Raw genomic sequence first — 25,854 nt, 5'->3', positions numbered from 1 at the left:
CTGTTGATGCGGACTGTTAATCATGACCAACAAACAATCCCTAACTACACCACCACCGTCAATGATTCAGCCCTGTTGATGCGGACCGTTAATCATGACCAACAACAAACAATCCCTAACTACACCACCACTGTCAATGATTCAGCCCTGTTGATGCGGACCGTTAATCATGACCAACAACAAACAATCAATCAAATAAAATGTATTTATCAATGTCCTTTGTTGCTCTGTAAAGCACTTTGCACAAGCACTGACAATTGTTTAAAGGGCTTTAGAGATGAATTTGACATAGTTTTCAAAGCTATCTGGTTTTACCTTTGGAGAAAATGAGGAGTTGGAAGATCTCTCTCTGGAGCATTCTGGGGAAATGAAAACACCAGCATGTACACTTTAACTTTGAAATAACCACTAAATAAAGATTGTGAAATAAACTCCTAAGTGTATTACTAATAAATGCCACTGGATGAATTAGAGTACCAGTAGTCATGTGTCAATAGAAGTTTAGAAGACACCTACCCCCTGCACCCAGGGGTGCTGGAGGACCTGAGCAGCACTGAGACGCAGAGTGGGTGCTGGAGGAGCTGAGCAGCACTGAGACGCAGAGTGGCATCCCAGACCAGCAGCTTGGATATGAGGTCCTTGGCTCCCTCTGAGATGTGAGCCCAGTCCTTGTCTGGAAACTCATACTTGCCCTCCTGGATGCTCTCAAACAGGTGACTCTGAGGAGAGATAATATCACAGAAAATTAGTTAATATTGTTCATATATCACAGTTTCGTAGTGTTACAGTCATCCCCCTTTCGCATGTAGATATGATCAATATTTATGTCTTTGTTGTGGCTGTTCATCTTTTGATCTTATGGTGTCTTTTTGTCCATACGGGGCTTAAAATGGCGTCTGCCTCGGCCCTCGAGAGGTCAGTCTGGTACGCACAGCCACATCACCTGTGGACAGTTGATATTAGTGTCTGTCTCATTTTGCTTTGCTTTGTCACTTTTGTCCTGTCTCGTGTTTATGGGACCCCTTTGATCACGTGAGGACGGTCCTGGATCGCCTCACGCAGGATGCTTCTGGAGGCCACATCAGCTAAAGCCTCCAACCTATAGTAGCAGACTCCAAACTAATTCAACCCTACTCCTCCTACTACATTAAGAATTTGATCGATCAATCTATGTTAACCGATTAATCGACAATGTAGGCAAAATGTAACTTTCACTGCTCATACAGAGGAAGAAGAAAGCCAAGCTAGCAGACACAAAGTCCAGGGTGGAGAATTACACCCAAAAAGACAACAGTCATCATTGTAAACATTGTAATACAATGTTGAAATATCTCACGCCGACAATAGTCCATGGGCCAAGGCTGAAATTTTGACATATCGGTACCACCTGAGGTGACCGCACGATTTTGTTATTTTTGTCTTCCTACATGTCTCTAGTTTATATTTTGGTATGATAACCCTTCCGATTTGGTAGCTTAAGGATAGTTATCACTCTGTAAACAAACCTACCCCCAAAAAATGACAAAACCCTGATTTCATCATATCTCTGAACCACACATGATAACGCAGAAAATGTGATGTCTACCCCTATGTTTTCATGGTCAGGGATTACAATGACACTCTATACAACATCATAAACTGTTCACATGAATAGTTAATGGTGAATTCAGTGATGTTTTGGTGAATTCAGTGGTGTTTTGAGAAAGATACAATGCAATTAGTCCATGGGCCAATGGTGAAATCGGTACCACCTAAGGGGACCGCGCACTTTTTGTATTTTTGTCTTCCTACATGTCTCTAGTTTATATTTTGGTATGATAACCCTGCCAATCTGGTAGCTTATTGATAGTTATCACTCTGTAAAAAACCTTCTCCATATAAATGACAAAACCCTGATTTCTGTGTATTAGTCCAGATGATATGTGAAAATCATGTTCACTTTTTCATAAAAGCATGAAACTTGGTACGCATATAGTTTGGGGCCCCGTAAATCTTCAGAAATTGAGCCATCACAAAAATGCTTCGTGGTGGCCATTTTAATTCCGCCATAAGTGAATTATGTAGTTTGCATCATATCTCCTGAATCACACATGATAACACAGAAAAGGTGATGGCTACCATATAGAACATCATAAACTGTTAAAGTAACTAATCAATGGTGAATTTAATGACGTGAGAAGGAAATCACAGTTTCTGATAACTGATGCTATAACCTCAATTCCATGACCACTCTCTGGCTAACATTTTTTGATGAGTAATTTGGGTCAGGGTTACTTCTATGGGCCTTTTGTTAAAATAGCCCCCAGGCCCCTCCCAAACATCCTGCGACTTTCTGCCAGACGGCCAAATCCAAGATGGGGTTTACCATTTTTAGAGTAAGGACGGAGATTAACAATGGTGAATTATAGCTATTTTAATTGCAAATTCATGCCTACCAAACATGGTTTAGTATTGACAATTATTGTGTTTTGAGGGTAATTTCATAATTATGTTAGTCTCGCTGGCCAGCCTCCCCTCCCTACCGGGAGAGGATAGCATCAGTTATCAGATACTGTCATTTCCTTCTCACAACGTCATCAAATTCACAATTGATTAGTCACTTTAACACTTTATGATGTTCTATGGTATCATTGTAATCCTTGACCATGAAAACGTTGGGATAGACATCTCCTTTTCAGTGTTAGCATGTGTGGTTCAGGAGATATGATGCAAACTATGCTTATGGCAGAATTAAAATGGCCGCCACAAGGCATTTTTGTGATGGCTCAATTTCTGAAACTGTACAGGGCCCCAAACTATAAGCGTACCAAGTTTCATGCTTTTACGAAAAAGGGAACATCATTTTCACATATCATCTGGACTAATACACAGAAATCAGGGTTTTGTCATTTATATGGGGGTAGGTTTGTTTACAGAGTGATAACTATCCTTAAGCTACCAAATGGGCAGGGTTATCATACCAAAATATAAACTACAGACATGTAGGAAGACAAAAATAACAAAATCGTGCGGTCACCTCAGGTGGTACCGATTTTTGCCTTGGCCCATGGACTATCTAGGACCAAATAGAAATGGAACTGTGTCACATGATCTTGCATGCAAGGTCAGTGTTTGTTACATGTATGCTAAAGACACGTCTGCTGCAATATCCCACTGATCCCTTCCTCATGTTGGTGTTCATCACACAAGCCAAGGTCACTGTGGGTTTCCTTTCTTACACTAGCAGCTTCAAATATATCTTGGTATAAACAGTGAAGTCTAAATGTAACAGAGGTATTCGTCATTGCAAAATGGCACCATCTACTGCATACAGTAGATCTAACACCTATTTTCAGCATCCCAATGCTGCATCTGACCGTAATTGCCACGATGCAGTGGCATGGTGGTCTGCAACAGCATTGGGGTCAATTCAATCAATCAATCAATCAATTCCAATGAAACATTGGAAGTGAATTGGAATTTCAGGAAGTTTAGTGAAATTAATATTTTTTTTCTTGCCGGATATCTGAGATTATACTGAATATCATGCAATGTTAAAACATTTATCAAGTATTTAACAAGTATCAGCTAGTCAGATACACTAACTTAATTAGGTACAGTGTTCTTGAAGCGGGGCGCAGCGTCGAACGAGATCCGGCACCCAGAGCAGCAGCATCACCAGCTTTTTCTCTCTAAGTCCTGGGGGTCAACAACTAAACAAAAAAACGTAATTTAGCCACCTAAAACAACGCCCACCTAAACAAATCGATATCCGTGTACATGCACGCTCTATTTTGACAATTTTCAGCGCTTTACTTTTCCGCAAAACAGCAGTTTCATTCGGCACTGCTTTTTCTCCCAACCGTACAACTACCGTATTCCTCCGCTAAAAGCCTGCACAGAGCACAGAGCCGCGGTTTACAAAACAGGAAGGCTTAGAAGAGAGATAAAACACTGACTTACTTTAGAGACAACAAGTCACCTGGCCTCTCTGGTCTGGGACGTTTTCCACAATTTATCCTGGGAATGGTGAAAAAGGTCTGCAGCCAGGGCACCCAGGCATTTAGACAGGAGGCGCATCTCTCTGCCTGTTCACTTCACTCTCTGCAAAAGTTCCTCTTCTGTATTCTCTCTGGTTCATAATTGTATCCTCTTGTCACCAAGGTGAATGGCATATCATCCTCGCTATCAAAATCACTCATAAGACAAGCTAGGAAGATCATTGCTGACCCCTCTCATGTCTTGTATTCAGAATACGAACTGCTTCCATCTGGCAGGCGTTACAGAGTCCCAATCAAGAACAAAAAAAGACACCTCAACAGATACAAATACTCTTTCATCCCCATATCAGTCAGTCTCCTAAACTCAGGTCATAGGTAATGTATTGTTGATTGTACTGTAAATTATTGATGTTTGCACTTTGGTTGTGTGTTTGCACATGTCGGCACTGGTGTGCTATGCACTATTGTTTTTTGTTGTTGTTTTTGTTATGGCACTGTGTACCTATGTGGCAGCCTGTATGTCCAAGACAAATTTCCCTCGGGACAAATTAAAATAATCTTGAAATCTTGAAATAATCTTGAATCTTATTAGGCAAATCCTTCAACTAGGCAACACCACGAGACAGACTGAACAGGACTCCCTCGTATGATATGAGATGATCTTTGCGGTTGGTGTAAACTTAGAGGCCATCTGATGAAGCGCATCACCTCACACCTCCTGACAGACTGAGCTGAATCAGTTGTACACCGGGGCAGATAACCCGCAAAGAAGTTGTGTAAACGGGTGAATCATGGAAGTTGGAAACCCTCATTAGTGTTATGCTTGCCCCTGTCTTTACCCTGCCTTTTTGACACAAAATGGCCCCCGTGAAAAGGGTGTATTGGAGCAAACGAGTCAGAGAGATAACATTAGCGTCCCTTACTTAGCCTCTCAGCTGTAATAAACCTTTGCGAGTGACTGTGTATGTAGCCTGCCTGCATGTATGTGTTTACGTCACGGGTGACGGGTCGGGCTCTTATATTAACGCGGCTAACAGCTAACGGCTAACGATGTGACAACACAGTCTGTTGAGTGGGGAACAGAACAGACAAGATGGTGTCCCAGTACCTGGACAAAGACAGTGAAGAAGATGACGGTGATGATGGCGGTGAGGAACATGTCTCTCATGGGGAAATGGTCCTTGTCCAGCAGGTAGCACAGGGAGAAGGCGATGGCTCCTCGCAGGCCACCGTAGGCTATAATGAACTGGTCCTTGGTGGTCAGCTTGACGATGTGGAACTTGTTGATAACGTAGACCAGAGCAACCACACCTGGGAAGGACAATGTCATGAGAAACTGGGTTTGAGTGTGTGTGTAACAGATTTGGGTCAAATACTGTAATATTTGCTATTTTTTTTTGCCTATTTAGTTGCCAGAGTTGACCATTTAGGGCCATAGAATGGGGCTGTATCATAAAACTTACTGGCAGGTTTAGAGTAACGTTAGGGGCAGATACCGTCACGGTAGGGTGCTTCAAAATGCGAAATATTGGGAAGCGATTTGCAAATTTTGCATGACCCGTTTTCTCCATTCTTCCACCCATTTTGGTCACGGTCTATTGTAAAAATGAACGTTAACTAATGAAAATTATCATTTTGAAAAAGAGAAGATGACCATACACGTCACATAAACGTTTTAGCAGGTGCTGGAGTGTAGCAGAGATAAAGTAGCCTAAAGAGAAGGCTGCTGCCACCAATGCTCCTATATATTTATCTTACAGAGCATTGATAGGTCTTCATCAGGTGATGATCACCACTGACCAATTCATAATCTCAGTCAGTGACATCATAAACATTTGGTTTACCATGCCCAACATCATCTGCCATTCTGTCTCTGCTGCCCATTGACAGATACAGACTCAGAGGCAGACTGTTGCATATGTCAAGCTTAATTAACATGTTGGTTGTGATTGGCTGTGATCACCTGTGTTGCAGCTGACTAATAACTAATGTGGATCCATCATGGTATTCACAATCATAATTCATAATTTTATGAATCGGGGTAAATTACCGTGGTGCAGATTTTGCGTGCTGCTGTTCTGTCACTGCAGAGTTTTATGAATTAGCCCTAATAAAAGTCAAATGACTTTTCTCTCTGATTGTGTGTTTTAATAAGCTACTCTATGTGAGATGGCTCCGTAGGCACTGAAGTGACCACAAACCCACTGACCGCTACAACTTAAAAACGGTTTTCCATCACAAGCTCTCCCATCACATGATGTGTGTGGCAGTATCTTGTGATGAGCTCGTGACTCTTGGCAACAACCAATGAAGTCACAGACAGACAGTATATCATCAAAAAAATCACTACAAGAGTGACGGTAGCAGCACGCCAAAAATTGAGATGCAAGACTTCAGATTTCCACTTTCTTTTTTTATTGAGGGTCAACGCGTTTCGGCATATGTGCCTTCATCAGAGCATGCTCTGCTCTGATGAAGGCACATATGCCGAAACGCGTTTAAATGCAAATTAAAACACCCTGGCCTTTTTATCTCTCTTATTCTTTTGAGCGGAGTGGAGCGGTGAGTGCGAGCGGGTGAAATCTGTATCGAGCGGGGAGCGGTCTGGAGCGGCCGTGAGCGCTGGAGCGGGTGGAAAGGACCGCTCTGGGAGCGAGGAGCGGTAATTATCACCGCTCCGCTACCCTAACCCTCTGGTGTATATATATGTATATATATATATATATATATATATATATATATATATGCTCTGCTCATTGCTTAACATATTATGTACAGTACTTGCTCTATAGTGAACTTTGTGACAAACGTGTTTCATAAGAAGCTATTCACTTGACTTGTGCATAGATTATCAACGGCAGTCCACCATGACATCATGTTTCCGTTTGAATGTATATCTTAACACACCCCCGCCTGCCATCACATATACGTTCAGAACGTTTGGAAAGCACTACAGTAGAGCTGACCTATGACCCGTGCCACCAGACACAGGATGACAGTGACCGTGACGAAGGTCCAGTTCCAGGAGTGCTGTCCGTCCACCGTGGCCACGCCCAGGAAGTTGAAGATGAGCGTCTCGCTGACGCTGCTCCACATCTTCAGGAAGTACTTGATGGTGGTGTGGGACTTGTGGGATATCTTGGCCTCCACGTAGGGTCGCATCACTGCCCCGCATGCTATCAACCTGTAAGGACAAGGGACAAGATGCTAATGCCTTTTGCATCAGTTGAATGGATAATAAAGTGAGTGAACATTTGATTGTTTTATGAGATTTGAAAAGTTTCCTAACTCCTCAGAAAATGTTCGCTCTTCTTTCTGAATCTAGCTTTGATGGTCTTAGTATAAAAGCAAACATTATCAAATCACTGATTATTGCTTCTGAGAATAATATGGGAACAGCAGTGTTTCCCCTAGAAAAATTTCAGGCCTGGAGGGATTTCGAAATGTACCCCGACCGCAACGATGGGGGCCCTCACTGGCGACACTAAACTTTTAGCTAACCTGTTCGCATCCATGTACGCAATGGCATCCCAAGTATCATCATACTATTATGGGATGCGATGCGAACAGTTGTATTATGGGATGTGCGTTTCCCAGGCAACGACACACGTTGACACGTTTTGGAACAGCGCTGCACGCTGGCACAATGCTCCTAAAAGCAAAATGCTTATTGTTTTTAATGATTTGGCATCTTCTATTACTGTCAACACTGTCAACACCAGCATTGTTGTATTGTAATAATATGCCATAAAGGTTTATTGAAATTTTGGGGAAAGCAGGAAAAAAAATCAATCTTTTTTCTGGCCTGGCGGGGGCGCCGTTGGCCTGGAACACACTGGAACAGGCAATCTGAACAAAATAGCATTTTCAACTCTTCTCCAGCAACAAAGGGGAACAGTGATGTCAGAGGTTACTGCATAACAAATTGCTCCAATTTCCAGCCTAAGTTCCATTCTGATCAGAAAACACACACGACAGCCAGAGAGAGACGTCCCCATCCCAGTCTGGTAACCACTTCTACTATCATGTCAAAGATGCATTCTGATCAGGAAAACACACACGACAGCCAGAGAGAGACGTCCCCATCCCAGTCTGGTAACCACTTCTACTATCATGTCAAAGATGCATTCTGATCAGAAAACACACACGACAGCCAGAGAGAGACGTCCCCATCCCAGTCTGGTAACCACTTCTACTATCATGTCAAAGATGCATTCTGATCAGAAAACACACACGACAGCCAGAGAGAGACGTCCCCATCCCAGTCTGGTAACCACTTCTCCATCATGTCAAAGATGCATTCTGATCAGAAAACACACACGACAGCCAGAGAGAGACGTCCCCATCCCAGTCTGGTAACCACTTCTCCATCATGTCAAAGATGCATTCTGATCAGAAAACACACACGACAGCCAGAGAGAGACGTCCCCATCCCAGTCTGGTAACCACTTCTACTATCATGTCAAAGATGCATTCTGATCAGGAAAACACACACGACAGCCAGAGAGAGACGTCCCCATCCCAGTCTGGTAACCACTTCTACTATCATGTCAAAGATGCATTCTGATCAGGAAAACACACACGACAGCCAGAGAGAGATGTCCCCATCCCAGTCTGGTAACCACTTCTCCATCATGTCAAAGATGCATTCTGATCAGGAAAACACACACGACAGCCAGAGAGAGATGTCCCCATCCCAGTCTGGTAACCACTTCTACTATCATGTCAAAGATACATTCTGATCAGGAAAACACACACGACAGCCAGAGAGAGATGTCCCCACCCCAGTCTGGTAACCACTTCTACTATCATGTCAAAGATGCAGAGGCCGAAAAACTAATGTCATCCAAGTTGCATAAGGCACTACAGCTGCTCATCATTCCACCTCTACAGCAATATTGGATTGCCTCAGGAGGTCCCTGAAGACCATCAAGGACACAAACCACCCCCACATGTGAACCACATGTTCTCCCTGTTACCCTCAGGGAGGAGATACACTGTCCCAAAAGCACGCACAAATCGCTTGAGGGACAGTTTCTTCCCGCAGGCCACGAGACTCCTTAACATACACAAATAAACTCCCAACAATCATGTAGTAGCTGTACTGCAGCTGCTACCATTACGTATGTTTAATTCTAATTAGGTCTATGCTATTTGCACCTGTGCAAACAGAATGTTTAATTATTAAACATTATTATAATTATGTTTAAATTATGTCTATACTATTTGCACCTATGTGCAGTGAATATGTCACTGTTTTTTGGCTTGTTTTATTGCTTGTTGTGTCTCTTGTTGTTTTTGCACTCATATGCCCTGCTATTTTGCACTATGTTGTAACGGAGTCTACAGCACAAGAATTTCACACGTGATACTTGTACTATGGACTGGAGTGACAATACAAATCTTGAATCTTGGATTGGCTATAAGGGCATGAGGGAGGGGTGAGAAAAGGAATTGACACTGGGAAGCTGTTTCATGACTCTTATATCAGGGGCTCAGGGGCTCCTGGCCTTTCAACAGACTGTCCTTGACTGAGCGTCTCCGAGGTGCTCTTTTAAGAGAGGCATTAAATAGACCAATGGCCACAGGCAGGAATGATTTCCTGTGCCTCTCCGTATTGCATCTAGGTGGAATCAGTCTCTCACTGAACGTACTCCTGTGTTTGACTAGCACGCCGTGGAGTGGGTGTGAGTCGTTGCTCATGATGGAGCGTAGCCTGGACAACGTTCTCTTCTCTGACACCGCAGTCAGAGAGCCCAGATCCAGCCCCACAATGTCCCTGGCCTTACGGATCAGTTTGTTGAGTCTGTTGGCGTCCGCTGCCTTCAGCCTGCTGCCCCAGCACACAATAGCATACAGTGCTTCCCCACCTGGTTCTACAAGTCCTGGATCTCCCGCTGATGTTTCTCATCCTTGATTTTGGAGATGAGCTCTTGGGTCAGCATCCACTCCTTCGCCCCCTGCTCACTGCAGAGGTCAAAGTAGTGGATTCTCTCCTCCTTCAGGCGTGTTGTCAACCTAAAAGAGACAGGCGAGCAGTGAAACTGTGGGTCAGGCAATTTATACATGAATGAATAAAAACAGCTTCATCAGAAGTCCTGTCGTTTTTTCTGAGTCACAAATGAGAAATGGTCTCTTGTCGTACAACCAGCACTCATGAAAAGAAATGAAAAAAGAAGAGAGACTCACATTCCCTTCAAGTGTTTTGAGTCCTTAGGTGCTTACCTGTTGATCTCTAGCTCCTGTTCCTCACGCTGTCCTTTCAGCTTCTCCAGACTGCGTTTCAACTGGATGTTCTCAGTCTGTATAGATAGATGGTTACAGAGTGAGATGAGAAACAGTAAATGTACAGTATGAAATAGGCCACGCCCATCACGGGGGAAAAGCACAGTTCATTTCCACACACCAGTGTCATTTTCCTTGAATTAAACATAGCTAAAAGCTGTTGTGTGGTGGGCTGCGCAGACAACAAATGTAAAAAAAAATCGCCAGTTAACATTTTTTTGTACTCCCAAGGAAAACAAGGAAGCCATTGAGAATTGGCAAGAAGAAAAATGTGGATGTTGCTGTCAATGAAGTAAGTTGGAGTGTTCATCTTCCGCATATACGATATTTTTGTGCAACACCCGACCATGCACGCGACATAGGAGGAATGCCAGGATTGGAGGGGAGATTGTGTTTTCCCCCGTTTTGGGCGTGGTTTCTGAATGATGGCACGCTCCGCAGTGTCTCTATGGGGGGGAGGTAGGTGGAGTTTAACAGTTTATGAAAACTCATTCAAATTCATGTGTGCTTCTTCATGCTCTACCTTGCTGTTCCAGCTGCTTGGTCAGCACGGCCACATCCTGCTCCATCCGCCAGTTGCTGCAGGCATCGGTCATGAGCAGAAGGTCATGGAGAGGAGACCAGCTGCCACTGGAATGAAGGCAAATTAAAGTATTACATTTTAATGCCAAATATTGTTCCAACTGTAGGGCTGTCCCAAATACTAATTTACCTCTGGATTCAAATGCTAGCCCTACATTACGCCCTTTGAAGACATTTGATAAATCACACAAGCTTTCAGATCAAGTCCAGAATTATACCTGGTTGAAGGAGAAGGCACTGTTTCACAGAACCATGTCGCTGGGCGGTGGGCTGGGAGCTCTGGCTTGTTTGTTAACTGTAAAAAGATTGAAACAAAGTCATGACATTTAGTCTAAAGACAGGTAGGTAATTTTTTATTTATTTATTTCAGGGACAGTGCAACATTAATGAACATTTCCATGTAAATGTGCCGGATTATAGCCTTAGCTAATTTCCATCCGTAGTCCCTCGACAGGTGAGGTACAAAAAAGTTTAAAAAGAAGAAATAGAAAAATTAGTGCATACATAGGGCAACTGACAGGGGTGCAATGTAGGTGACACATACATACACATAGGGTAAAAAGGAGAGGAGACATACATATACATGAAGGAGGCATTTAACTTTGCAATTCAAGTGGGCACATACAGACCTTCAATTCCGGTATGTAATACAAATAAAACAAAAACAGGAAACATTAGGGACATTGACCAAGGTAGACATAGGACTTACAAGGATATATATATACAAAAACAACACATGAAACAAAAGGGTTTAGATATGGTCGCAGTTTTGATTTGATCTGAGCCATGACTTTAACAGCCCCTTAAAGGTGTGAAAACTGCTACTCTCTCTGACTGACATTGGTAGGCTATTCCACAGTTTGCTACCCCTGTAGGACAAAACATTTTGTCCGACAGAGGACCGTCTCAGAGGTAGTTCACAGTCACCTCTCGACGAGCTTCGCGTGGTGTTCTGGGTAGCTCTCCGTTTGATAAAGCATTCTAAAGGAGGTGGTGCTAGCCCATGAAGGATTTTATAAATCATACAGGCAATTTTACATTTTTTATAATTGTCAAAGCTGAGGAGCTTGTACTTTAGAAGTATATTGCAATGATGGTAAGATAGGTTTCTTATCTAAAATTTGCAGGGCCTTTTTATATAGAGACTCGACGGGCTTCAAGGTGGTTACTCCTGTGAAGGACCAGTGAGGCAGTATGTAGTATGTAGTATATGTGCAAAAATCATTGAATGGAGAAAGGTTAGAGCCGCACTGTCAGTCAGAGATGCTCTAATCTGCCTAAAATTGCAGAGATTGAATTTTAGAGTGTTCGATACCTTTTTTATATGACTCTTGAAAGAGAGTCATATAATAATAGCTCGTAAAATAACAGGTTAGTGATGTGAGTGACCCACTTACCCAGCTGTGAAGTGACTTCAGGCCCATGGCCACGTTAATTAGCATGGCTGCCATTTTCCAGTTGAACTGATGAGTTGTAGGAGTTCACTTGTTGGTTTGCAACCTGGCAATGTAAAAAAATATTTAATTATAATTAATGTGAAAATCAACTTTTCTCCATCAGATATAGATCAACACATAAGCACAGTGAAACTATAAAAGGCACTTATAGGAACATGTCCACATATATGTGAGTCACAGCACTAAAACCAGGGTTAGTCAGCAGCATGATAATCGCATTCTGAGAAACATTCAGTCAACAAATGAACTACGGTAACTACATCAGATTTCTCAAGACAGCCTGACACGCCCACACAGTCCGCGGGAGAAAATACACTCTAAAAACTAATTGATTCTCATGACTTTTGCCATGACTGTCAAACCTAAATTTATATACTTTGCGACGTTCATCATCGTTCAAATTTGGCTGGTGGCTTATTAACATAGGGTCCTGTGATGTGATGAACTCAAAATGCTAAATAATAAAGAAATATTTCTGGTTTCCAGGGACTTTAAATATCAACAACTAGCCAACAGATATTATTAAAGCTGGTGGGCTTCATGGAAAGAGTGTGACTCGGTTGACCGTTATATCAAACTGGTAATTCAGTGTCGTTTTATTGCCACACAACTAACGTTATTAGCTCACAACTAACAACTATGTTCCAGGTCATCTCAAAAACAATGCAACGGACACAGCGTAGCGTTACATTAGGCCTTGGCCACACTGATCCGTGGTGTCTGTCCGTGTGCGTTCATTTCTCTGTTCACTTCCATTCATTTTCAATGACAGCTGTCCGACTGTCCGTGGAGTACTCAGAAGCGTACGTATCCAGAAGATTTGCATACGTTTTGATGGACAGAAAGTTGAAGAGGGATGAACTTTTTCTGGATAGACGTATCGGATGGTCGGATGGTCGGATAGTCACTGTCCGTTTAGCCAATCAGAGTCGAGGTCTCGAGAGGAGGCGTTCCGAGATTTGTTTCAACTTTTCAAAGAAGATGCCGGCCGAGGCGGTGAAGGAGGCTATAATTAATGCTGTGTACACCATCCCGCTGTTGTCCAACGTGCCACATTGCTCTTAAAGGGCTCGCGCCGCATTAACTACAGTAATAATCACATGGGGGGAAAAAACACATTTTCACATGAGTGGGGCACGCGCAAATACCACCGTGACGTCACGATGTACCAAATCGCCCATTCATTTGAGGGCACAAAAAAAAGCAGGTTTGAACCCATAGAGGGAACTTATGCTGCTGAAATGATAGGGGTTTGTACAATTTTAACAGATTGGTCACAGATGTGGAGATTTTGACCAGAATCCTTCACATACCACCCCAAAAGCCATATATATTGGTTAAAAGCTGAAAAAGGTGTTTGGGGGTTTAGTCCTGCTTTAACTATACTTACTAGTTTCAACTACATTTGCTGGGCAGTCATTATTGGTGTCTACAAAAACAACATTTTGATTGAGTTAAAGGCTACAATGTAACAATGAGAACAATTAGACTACCATAACCTGAACATTACTGAATTTAGTTCATTGATACACAAATTTCAAACCAACTCACTAAGTTAATTTGAACCCAAGTAGCTGCCAAAATAATGGAAGCATTCAAGTAATTGAGGGATGCATTATTATAGAAAGCAGGCTAAATTGGCACCCCCCAATGGGGGGAAAATCGACAGGATGTTTTATTTTATTATTCTCGTGAATTCCTGCCCAGCTTGATCTGCTCTGTGCTGCTTGACGTGACTCTTGAGAGAAGCTAAAATACACAGGCTGATTTGTGGAGCAGAGCGGAGAGCCGCTTCGGGGACGCCTCTGGTGGACACAAGTATTCACTAGACAGGCTACGTCCGCCTCATCTCGCCGTCGTAATGCAACGTTTCCTGGTGGAATCTCAATCTGCCCGGCTGCCCGGCAGAGACTTTAGTCCCAAAAGAGAAAAAAAACTTGAATGGATTTGCATCAAAGGAGATTTAGAAGTGAGTAGACGCAAATCCGTCTGAAGAATAAGTAAGTAGACGCGTCTACCTGCGTTTAACCAGACCGTTTAACGTCTCACATTCAAAGCACTTCATACTCCCAGAGCTGGCGTAAGCCATATAAAAACCCTCTGGCTTTACCCAAAATTAAAACGTCCAGAGTTTGTGTCTTTGAAAACAAACTGCTAAAGCTGCGTTCACACCGACCTATTAAAATTTTTCGCTGGCATCGAGTTTACATACAAAGTCAATGCAAACGAGCGATTGAGCGTATATTCGCCCGGGAGAAAAATCGCTGGGCGTCCGAGCGACAGAGACAGAACGATAGGGCGAAAATACGCCCGAGATGAAATACCCCAACTCGAGCGAAATTACGCTGGCATCAGTCGCTCGCTGTTCAACGCTGATTGGCTGCCGTGTGAGAGTGAGTCAAGGATCACACTGGCTTGGAACAAACCGCTGGTTTATTGTGTGGCAACAAACTGCATTGACAGCTGATTGACAGGCTGACAGCTGACATGAAGTGAAGTCTGTACTACCGGTATAGAGCTCGCATTAGGAGCACGCTGATAGGCTTAGCTTGTAAACAACTACGGTGGCTCGGCCTCGTAGTGGACAAACATCATGACATTGCGTAACGTTATAGCCCCCACATGTCCGTCAATTATTGTGCCTGTTGACGAGCGATTTAAACAGAGCGACAGAGCGATTCCAAAGGGTTGAATCGAGCGACAGAGAGAAAAATAAATATCTCGGTGTGAACACAGCTTAACTCATTCAGTGCCAGCCACTTTTGGAGAACGGATGCTCCCAGTGCCAGAGTTTTCAGAGCGTTTTCAGTGATTTCTCGAGGCCCACAGAATATTGTGTGATATTACTATGTAAACACCGAACAGGCACAAGAACGAGCTGGCTCTATTGTATCATCAGCAAAAAAAAGTTTATTGATACCATTTTCCGTTCTTTAGTTATGAGCCGGAGAAGATAGGTTGTTTTCAGCGTTTTCAGGCTTTTCAAATTATTAGCTGAGATAATCCGCCTTTTGTGAAATGCAGCATTTCAAGCACATTCACTGAGTCTGAAGATAATATTTTCTGATGTAGTGACGTAGTTGTTGTGTGATGCCCTGCGTGCACCACCCCCCTCCCCCCCTCCCCCCCTCCCCCCGTAAACTCCTCCCCACACTGCACACAGCCTCACGCAACCATTATATTTTCGGAGTGCTGCGTTTGTCTGCTGCTGTCGGCTCTCAGCGCCACAGCAGGGAAGAGCCAACCCGGATTGCTGAATGGTTTGGCGTCAGGGGCTGCTTTCCTGGCTGCTAATCGGTTGGAGAAACTATACAGACAGACAGACAGACAGACAGGGACAGAGGGGCTCAGTTGTGAGCGCGGATTGACTCCTGTTCGGAGCCAATGTCAGCTCCCGCGACAGAGCAAATGGCTCTGGGAGCATGCATCGGGTTGTCTTTGATCCACGGCTTTTAGGCTGTTTCTCGGACCTGTCTCTAATCTGGACTGCACCGAGCAAGCACTGTCGCCACCTAATGAGTCCGTAAAATAGGTTATACACCTCCAATAGCTACTATAGTTGTACAGGAGCTGCGGAAGGCTTTGATCGACGTCCCACCGTCAAAAAACGCATTGGACGTCGAAGGACGTCCGTGGCATTCTACGTCACTATTTAATTGGACGTCGAAGGACGTCCATGGCATTCAATGAGTTAACCAAGGCCAAGACAATAAGCACGTTTCCTTCACAACAACTGGTCAGGTGGCACAATTTCATCTGTTTTCCTCTAGGAGGCAGCCAAACTTCATTTGTCTGAAACATCAAAGCGCTATAATGAAGAAAATGTGAGTTAAGGTTAAGTTCTGGTCCCACACCGGCCCGCCCAGTTGTTTAGTGGTGGAAAAAGCTGAGTGGACTTTCTAGCGGTCTGCAGAGGGAGTGTGTTTTACCCGCATTTCTTCTTCTGGGTGTGTCTTGCTTTGATGAGGGCCAGGATGGCTGCTTCATCATAGTGGTGGTTGCACTTCTTATTCTTCATGGGATTCACCATATCCACCTTGAGAAGCATAATAATGCAATTAGTAAGATAGAACCTAACGAGTGGTTGTCGACTCAACATGGGGTCTGGGGACCATCAGGGGGTCCCCAGTAAGCTGGTGATTTGTTAAAGTTAAACATTTCATTGACAGGGTGGGTCTGGGTAGTGTAGAGGTATAATAAGCACTCGCCTACCACCACGGAGACCCGGGTTCAATTCCCGGGCAGCGGTATTTTCGGCGTGCTCAAGACGTTCCTACAGACACAATTGCCCGTGTCTATCGGTGGGAAGCCAGCGGCGTATGAGTCCTGGTCGCTGCACTAGCACCTCCTCTGGTCAGTTGGGGCGCCTGTTCGGGGGGGAGGGGAACAAGCTAGTTCACACGACTTCATCATCTGTCAATAATGCCCCGACCCACCTCATCAGGTAGGACTATGTGAACATGAGTGAAAAGACGAGGGTAGTAAACATTATCCAGCTGTTTGGGTGTGTTATCGTCAAAAACCCAGTCTAGCATCATCTCTGTTGAAATTTTACTTCCAGGCAGGGGGGGGATATTTAGTGATTTGGGGGCAAGTGCAGCAGACAGATAGTGTCTTGCTTTATTTGTATTTTGCTTTCCCTAGCTGAATGTTGGTATTGGCAGTGGTAGGAGATTTAAATTCTTATATAATGCTGGATATTTAAATTAATAATAAAAACGCACCCATTAAGATTTTGCACCTTTTTTTCTTTCTCCAACTCTCTTTCTTATAGTATATAAATAATCTGATGCAAAAAACAATCGGGACACCCTCCACGTGAACATGCAAAACGGAGGGTTAAGGGCCAAGGGGTGACTTATCATTATGAGAACATGAAGTAGCTATGTAACGAACCTCCCGTGCTGCCGACAGCCTGCTCTGTTTGCTGTCCGAGTGTCCGTCACATAGATAACATCTCCCGCTTTATCTCCCGCTGCTGTTTGTAATCGATATATGGCCTTATTCCATACAAGCAGCAATTTAATTGAATCGTCCATAATCTTGAAATCAGATCATATCTCTATGCTAAGATAGGCTGCTACGCTACAAAACACAACAGACGGAGTGAACTCTGACCTGCCCCGGGTGTGCTTCATGAGAAGAAGCGAGAAGCGCTTCTGTTTGGTAACAGAATAAGAAGAGAAAACCACAGAAGAAGAACATAAGCACATCTGAGGTTCATTACATAGCTAATTCATGTTCCCATAATTATATAACAACCAACTGCGAGGTGACAGAAAATATGTTATTTACAGTGTGAACGACATATGCCCCATTTACGCCTGTTTTAGCCAGTTCCAGGACTCTACTTGGATCTGAATATCTTCTAGGGAGATCAGAATGAAACCAAAGTTATTTGGGCGAGTAAAACATATTTTAAGCTGGAAATAAGGTCTGGGGTGTAAAAAACAGGAATTCTCCTTTAAGAATGAACAATAGAGCGACTTGTCAGTGGGACGACAAAGACGGGAGGACGTTCACCCAAGCCTTAAGTGGGGGGTTGAGTCAGTCAGGGGGTGAGTTCCTCCATGGCTCCTCCTCGCAGGGCGCTGGACATGGCCCTACTGCGGGCCAGCCTGGAGTTGGAGGGAGGAGAGAGCCTCATGGAGCAGACCAGGGCTCCCACCTCCTCCTGCTTCTCGTCGTGCTGGAGCCTCATGGAGCAGACCAGGGCTTCCACCTCCTCCTGCTGCTCCTCGTGCTGGGACAGCTGCCGGTTGAAGGCGATAGCGTGCGCAGCGAACTGGGTCAAGTCTTTGGTGCTGCTGTTCCTGTCAGGAGAGAGAAGGGAGAAGAGCATCTGTAAGATCATGGATGCCTGTCTTTAACTAACTCTTCTGGTCCGAAAACGCCTACTGTCCGTTTGGAGTATGAAGACAAACAGTTTTGGGGACTCCAGAACGGGAGAACTCTCTCTCACACACACACACACACACACACACACACACACACACACGGTTTAATGCTCTCATTTAGGACACTTCATGCCCAAAAGAACATGTGGGGCCAAGTAAAAGTTAGCTTTCCTGCTCAGGACTAGACAGGAAGTGGTGCGATTTTGCTGCGTCAAGTTACCTACTGTAGGAGTTAACCAGGGTGAGACAGGAAGTAGAGCGATTTTGCCTTCAGAGTAAAAGCTTAGATTGTGAAACTTTTTTTCAGATTTCCCCTCCATTTGTACTTGGCCAATTTCCCCCTGCTGCCCAGGGTCACTGCTCCACCCTCTGCCAATCTGGGGAGAGCCGTAGACTAGCTCCATGCTTCCTCCAAGACATGCCAGCCGCTTCAGGACACATACCCTTAATCTGGCTTCCCACCCGCAGACCCATTGCCCGACACCCGACGGTAACCCGGGGGCGCGAACCTGCGACCCTCATGTTGGTAGGCAGGGAATCTACCGCTACACTACCCGGACGGCCTAGATTGTGAAACTTTTGAGAAAAGTTGGAAAATAAAGCTGGGCTGTGCAGAGCAACAGAAAAGGTTTGAGAGGTATAAAAGTATAATGTAATAGTATAAACGCACCACACATTGTCCAGTCTTCAGAAAGTAATACAATTATTTATGTATTATGTATTAATTAATTTAATTTAATTAATTAAAATGTATTTATCAATGTCCTTTGTTGCTCTGTAAAGCACTTTGCACAAGCACTGACAATTGTTTAAAGGGCTTTAGAGATGAATTTGACAGTTTTCAAAGCTATCTGCTTTTACCTTTGGAGAAAATGAGGAGTTGGAAGATCTCTCTCTGGAGCATTCTGGGGAAATGAAAACACCAGCATGGGTTCTTCATGTACACTTTAACTTTTAAATAACCACAAAATAAAGACTGTGAAATAAACTCCTAATTGTATTACTAATAAATGCCACTGGATGAATTAGAGTACCAGTAGTCATGTGTAAATACAAGTTTAGAAGACACCTACCCCCTGCACCCAGGGGTGCTGGAGGACCTGAGCAGCACTGAGACGCAGAGTGGCATCCCGGACCAGCAGCTTGGATATGAGGTCTTTGGCTCCCTCTGAGATGTGAGCCCAGTCCTTGTCTGGAAACTCATACTTGGCCCTCCTGGATGCTCTCAAACAGGTGACTCTGAGGAGAGATAATATCCCAGAAAATTGGTTAAAGCCCCAATCAGTAAGATTTTTGACATTTTTTACTGAAATATAACAGCTTTTTATTCACAGGACATGGTAGATTGACTTTTAATAGGGAGACCCTCGTCTTTATTTATCCCACACTGCCCTCCATTGGCCAGCACTGGGACTAAGCAGTTTGTCTGTCACGTCCCGTAGCAAGAAAAAAGAAAAAAGAGAAGCATGCGCTGTACAGCGGAAGCGCTGTGCTCATGAAAACGAGGAAGTAACTCGATTCGGATTTGCTACGAAAATGATGTTTCACCCGATGTCACAACATGTACATAGAGCTTTCTGGCGCTGTGTTTTGTTGACTTTGAACAGCGATATCGTTATCGATACTAATGCACGCAGAGGGCGCAGTTGGAAACTTACTGAATGGGGCTTTAATATTGTTCATATATCACAGTTTCGTAGTGTTACAGTCATCCCCCTTTCGCATGTAGATATGATCAATATTTATGTCTATTTGTTGTGGCTGTTCATCTTTTGATCTGCTCTGCTCATTTAGAAGGATATAGAGGCACCCTTTATACCTCTATATCACCTCTTTGTCCGTATGGTGCCTTTTTGTCCATACGGGGCTGCCATAGGCGTACTTAAAATGGCGTCTGCCTCGGCCCTCGAGAGGTCAGTCTGGTACGCACAACCACATCACCTGTGGACAGTTAATATTAGTGTCTGTCTCATTTTGCTTTGCTTTGTCACGTCTGTCCGGTCTCGTGTTTATGGGACGTCTTTGATCACGTGAGGACGGTCCTGGATCCCCTCACGTAGGATGCTTCTGGAGGCAGATAAATAGCTAATGCGGCTGTCGTCCACTCCGTCAGAAGTGTGTTGCCGTGGTTTTAACCTCGGGTCCTTTGCATTTACTATTTATCTTGAAAAAACTAAAAGAAAAAAACGAAAAATTTTGCTTAGTTTCCACAATATGGTTGTTGTTTTACATCCCTGCACTACACCACTTCAATCAAGATTTGCAGTACGCCCAGAAAAGATGTGAATCCACGAAATTTAGAGTGTTCTCCCGTTGAGTTACTGTTTAGAGAGGCTGATTATAGGGGCCCGCGCTACCGCAGCTGACCACTGCGAGGCGCATTCTGTTTCCAAAAATGGCCGGAGTTTCGTCTCTTTCCTTCCATGCTCTTTGTCACAGGTCTTCTTCTTCTTCTTCTTCTTTCAGATTTTCAGCAGTATAGTGTCAGACTTGGCGTCTTACTGCCCTCCGCAGGTGAAAGATATCAATTATGAAAAAATAAATAGTGTCCACCACCCCCCAATGTGCTCCAGTTAATAATATATTATTGTCCATACTGTCACTCAGACCCAGTTGTCCGGGTTTCCGCAAAAGCATCCCTCAGTATTTTATCGATCTCTGCTCCAGATACATCCACCACATTTAAGAACCTCTTAGCAGCGTCAAGCACCATCTCAATCCTCTCCGTCTTCCCACTCAAATTAGCAGCACAGTTTATAACCATGGCTATGAAAGCCAGGAATTGCTTCTTTTCCATGCAAATGACATTACTCTGGTTAGTTTGTCCCTTTTCCCTCTCCGGTTGTTTTTGCTCTGATTCTTTCTTTCTCTCCTCTGACATCTTAACTGCCTCTGCATATGATATTCCATTTTCCTCTCTAATCTTGCTCACTATTCTTTGCTCAACTCTTTTAGGGCACTGTGCTGACCCCACATGATGATTTCCGCCACAATGCAAGCACTTCACCTCATCTTTTCCTTTTCCTACCATACACCTTTTTCCATCACAATACTTGTCCCCACACCTCCCACAAATCGAACGTCCGCCACATAACCGGGGTGAAATTGGTTTTATATTCGATATTCGCCTGTTTTACCTCCAGGAGGCTTTGTGTTGTCGGGGAGGACGAAGACCCCCGTCTTCTCCTCATCCTGCGGGCTGCCTCCTCCGGCCAGGGGGAGTGTGTCTACGTCCGTCTCCGTGTCGGTGGATGTGGAGGGCACCAGCGTGATGCCTTGAGGGTTCATGTCGTGGAACCAGGCCATGATGTTGCCCAGCAGGTTAGCGTTGGCCGCCGCCGCCGAGGACGGGTCGCGGCTGTCGCATGCGGTCCAGTCTGTGGTGTCGCTGGAGGACGAGAAGAGGCCCGTGGATGAGTTGCTGCCGCCCGGGGCCACCGGGATGGGCACGGAGCCGCCGTAGCTCCGCCGGTGACTCTCCGAGTGCCGAGTGGAATGGAAGACTGGTACTGGCCTACAAAATAACTCTACAGCCGGAGGCAGAACTCGCCATCTTCGGCTGCTCGGAGTCCTCTCTGACACTCGGGACAACTGTTCCCAAAAGACTCATTCTGAAGGAATGGAAGTCCTCCTCTTCACCTTCTTTTCAGGTGTGGCTGATGGACATGATCTCTGTTATACAGATGGAGAAACTCAGGTCCCTGAGGGCCAACTCGCTTAAAAGCTTTTCAACTATTTGGGACCCGTTTTTGGCCGACTTTCTTTTTATTTTGCAATTTTCAAAACGTAAAACAGAAACAACACAAAAGGCTCAGACAGAGAAAGAAAAAACAAACATAGTTCACATTCCAATACTACAGCTTGGCACTACCAGCCACGTAAGGTCCCCATGTGCCTGCAAGGGATTTGCGTAGGATCCCACGCAAAGGGTCCATGAGAAGTCAGTTATGCGAGTCACGTACCGTTATTAACCTCATCCAAATAGGCCAGAAACGGGTCCCAGACAACCAAGAACTTCCCAAGAGAATTTGTCCTCAAAAACCGGAGCCTCTCCATACGTATAACCGAGATCGTGTCCGTCAGCCACAGCTGAAAAGAAGGTGTAGAGGGAGACTTCCACTCCCTCAGAATGAGTCTCTTGGCGACAGTCGTTCCCTGCGTCAGAGACTGTTGTATAGCCATAGGGAGCAGAGAGGATTCCGAGCAGCCGAAAATGGCGAGTTCCGCCTCCGGCTGAAGGGTTGTTGTTTTTGGCCGACTTTGACAAGGTTAACAATGAATAGTGACTGAGGCTAGAGGTGACAGATGGCTCGCACGTCTGGTTTCTCATGGACCCCTTTCGTGGGACCTCATGCACAATATCTATTACAAACACAATCACCTTATGCGGCTGGTAGCACCATGTTGTAATGTTGAACGCCGATGGTGTATTTTTTTCCTTTTTCTTTTCTTTCCTATGTCTGAGCATGTTTGTTTTGTTTGTGTTTTATTATTGTTCTCTAAAAATTTAAAATAAAACATTTAAAAAAAGTCTTATGGTATGGTACGGTTAGATTTCTTTCTCTTTTACCTTCTCCATGAAGATGATTTAACCAACTTTCAGGCAAAGAAAAATTAACAACACAGGTTTTCAGGTAACTACCGTTAAATAATGGCCTGGCCCCAACAGATGTTGCCCCCGTCCCAACATGCAACACGGCGTGATGTAACAAGTTTTATGAATGAGCCCATAGGTTTGCAAAACTTAACTTATCAGTTGAAGTTCTACATGATAGTTATATAATTTGAGTTTCAATGTTTTTAGCATGATAGTAGCATCCACATTGATGCCGAATGACCTCCGATGCAAGGAATAAGTAATTTTACTGCAAGCAAGGGTCTCACCTGAAACTGGTCTCCCGACCTCCAGGGAGAAAACTGGTCTCCTGACCTCCAGGGAGAGCATTACAGGAAGGTTGTGCATTAATTCACAGATCTCCTGGTAGCTAGATGAGCTCACCAGTTTATCTCCAATGGCCACAATCTCATCTCCAACTCCCAGTTTACCCATGGATTCCTGGAAGGATGAGGCCATAAATCAGGGACAAAACACAATTTTTCGTTGAGCAACAGTAGCACCAGTGATCAAGTTACCTTGTCTTACCTCGTCATTTCCTCAAATAACTTTAGCTGTCATGAACACATGAAGGACATACAATATTTTAAGAGCATCTATATACTATATGTTAGCTGACATTGGAATAACTTAAAGATGTAGCAGACTAGACATACCCTTTCTGCAGCCCCTCCAGGCCTTAGCCCAGTGATGATGACCTTAAGAGGGGATGACTTGATCTCCAGATCAAGGCCAAATGACTCATCCTCACTTCTCCTCAGGATCACCATGTCAATGGTGCAAACTCCTGCCAACTCATTGGCCTCCCCCTTGCTGCAGTGCTGGTGGGGTATCACCCAACCTGGAGTCCTGGGGATTGTTCCCCCAAACTGCAGGGCTTGGGATGGGGGCTGGGATGAGGCCAACACTGGAGAAGACTCATCAACTTTGGGCTTTAGTGGCTGGGGCAGGTTGGGTGCTTCGATGTTCATCATGCTTTTGACCCGTGTTACGGCTTTGTGTTCCAGTTTGGGGGAGCGTTTGGACTCCGTTTGTCCACCATCTCGATTTGCACAGGTATCCTTTTTAACGCCCAAATGACTAGACCCAGAACTCATGCTGGCTGTCACCCCTGCCTCATGGCCAAAGGGGCAGCGAATGGGCATGAAGGGTGACTCGGAACCTGAGTTTATGACGATACCCTCCTCAGATCCCAGGGAGCTACCATAGAGCGGTGTGGGCATGTCATTATTTCCATCCCTCTGCAAATCCCCACCATCTTGGCTATCTTGGTCTACATCCAAGGATGACATAGCAATTACAATCCCACAATCATTTTCCGGTAACTGGGATGACTGGGCATCACCGGAGGGAGCAGCCCTGGAATTCCTCGGCCGGCAGAAGGGCGGGGTCTTTCCAGTGTTGACAGGGTCCTGGTCGTCATCGCTGGGTTCATCCTCACAGCACATCACCTGTCGCTGGTGGAGAAGTGGGCTTCCAACTGAAGCGGGCCTTGAGCCAACACTGGGCTGGCACACTGCCTCCGCATGCTGCTTCACAGGGACAGGGGTCTTGCCATGTGTTGCACTGCACATATGGCCACCCTCCACTCCTTTCAAAGAGAAGGTGAATACTGACAATGAGATGCTGGTGATGGCTTTTCAGCTGGATTTACTTGAGATTTGTGCGAGAAAGATTTCATGCTTTCACAAAGGATTGAATCAAGCCAGGCTTTAACTTGACATTTACAGTCGTAGAGTGTACCATGTGGCTGTGGGGAGGGGTTGTGGTGAAGTGTACTATGTGGCTGTGGGGAGGGGTTGTGGTGGAGCGTACCGTGTGGCTGTGGGGAGGGGTTGTGGTGAAATGTACCATGTGGCTGTGGGGAGGGGTTGTGGTGAAGTGTACCGTGTGGCTGTGGGGAGGGGTTGTGGTGAAATGTACCGTGTGGCTGTGGGGAGGGGTTGTGGTGAAATGTACCATGTGGCTGTGGGGAGGGGTTGTGGTGAAGTGTACCGTGTGGCTGTGGGGAGGGGTTGTGGTGAAGTGTACCGTGTGGCTGTGGGGAGGGGTTGTGGTGAAGTGTACTATTTGGCTGTGGGGAGGGGTTGTGGTGAAATGTACCATGTGGCTGTGGGGAGGGGTTGTGGTGAAGTGTACCGTGTGGCTGTGGGGAGGGGTTGTGGTGAAATGTACCATGTGGCTGTGGGGAGGGGTTGTGGTGGAGCATACCGTGTGGCTGTGGGGAGGGGTTGTGGTGGAGCGTACCGTGTGGCTGTGGGGAAGAGTTGACCACTGAGGCACTGCAGCCCCTATGGTGGGGCATGTCATCACTGCTCAAGGCCATCAACATGGATTCAGACAGGGAGGAATGGCCGGCCACTTCCTGCGAAAAGTACTGAGCTAGCTCTGTTTCTGAGCTCAGTGAGCCCTGCTGCGGAGAGGGGGGCAAACCACAGAAGAAGAAAGACATGAAAAGGAGTAGAAGAAGAAGAGTCATTGTTTTCATTTTAACTTGCACCTATGAAGTTCTGATTTTGGCAATTCGTTTTAAAAATCTGTTTGAGCTTGACTTTAGTCCCAACGTATTTTTTGGCAGTGAACGGAGAGTACCATGTGACTGTTTCAATAGATTTAATTTCTGGCCAATGGTAGTAATGATTAGTCAGAGTGAGAGTGTTTGAATCATGGATAACAATGGGCGAAGGGCACTGTTCTCTTATTTATTTAGGATACTTTTTTTGCTGTATCCAATTACTTACTGCTAAGTTTTCCCATCACCAAAAGACAGAAACTTAGCAGGAGGTAAATACAATAATGAAAATCAAAGTTTAAAATAGCCACAAACAAACCAAATCAAATGATATCTAAAAGCAAGATGATGTATTGACTATATATATAAATACGTAACCAAACATAACAACAGAGACTGTACAGTATTGACTATATATATAAATAACATAACATAGACTGCATTGACTATAGAAATAAAATAACAGAGACTGTCTTGACTATATACTGTATACATAAATACTTACCCTACTGGCAGGCTCAAGGAA

General features: G+C 44.7%; 1 protein-coding gene across 2 annotated transcripts; it reads right to left on the bottom strand.

The window, feature by feature from the left end:
* Positions 1–266: 266 nt before the first annotated feature.
* Positions 267–21,476, bottom strand: LOC310800784 (sodium/hydrogen exchanger 1-like). 2 transcript variants are annotated; one of them, XM_083664707.1, is made up of 14 exons: positions 21,339–21,476; positions 19,275–19,440; positions 19,063–19,106; positions 17,828–18,117; positions 16,234–16,340; positions 12,245–12,347; positions 11,066–11,142; positions 10,789–10,895; positions 10,206–10,282; positions 9,851–9,998; positions 6,947–7,164; positions 5,089–5,291; positions 517–719; positions 267–359 (listed from the first exon to the last, which is right to left on the bottom strand). In XM_083664707.1, the coding sequence occupies exons 10-14, from the start codon at positions 9,889–9,891 to the stop codon at positions 302–304; spliced, it is 723 nt and encodes a 240-aa protein (XP_083520833.1). In that variant the 5' UTR covers positions 9,892–9,998; positions 10,206–10,282; positions 10,789–10,895; positions 11,066–11,142; positions 12,245–12,347; positions 16,234–16,340; positions 17,828–18,117; positions 19,063–19,106; positions 19,275–19,440; positions 21,339–21,476; the 3' UTR covers positions 267–301. The 2 variants fall into 2 exon arrangements, with proteins under 2 accessions (XP_083520833.1, XP_083520834.1); XM_083664708.1 differs by lacking the exons at positions 17,828–18,117; positions 19,063–19,106; positions 19,275–19,440; positions 21,339–21,476 and adding an exon at positions 16,517–16,700.
* Positions 21,477–25,854: the final 4,378 nt, after the last annotated feature.

The sequence above is a fragment of the Poromitra crassiceps genome (genome assembly GCF_964638095.1).
Source record: "Poromitra crassiceps genome assembly, contig: HAP1_SCAFFOLD_72, whole genome shotgun sequence".
Classification (NCBI taxonomy): Eukaryota; Metazoa; Chordata; class Actinopteri; order Beryciformes; family Melamphaidae; genus Poromitra; species Poromitra crassiceps.
The sequence above is the reverse complement of the archived record's forward strand: the minus strand, read 5'-3'. Positions and strand labels throughout refer to the sequence as shown.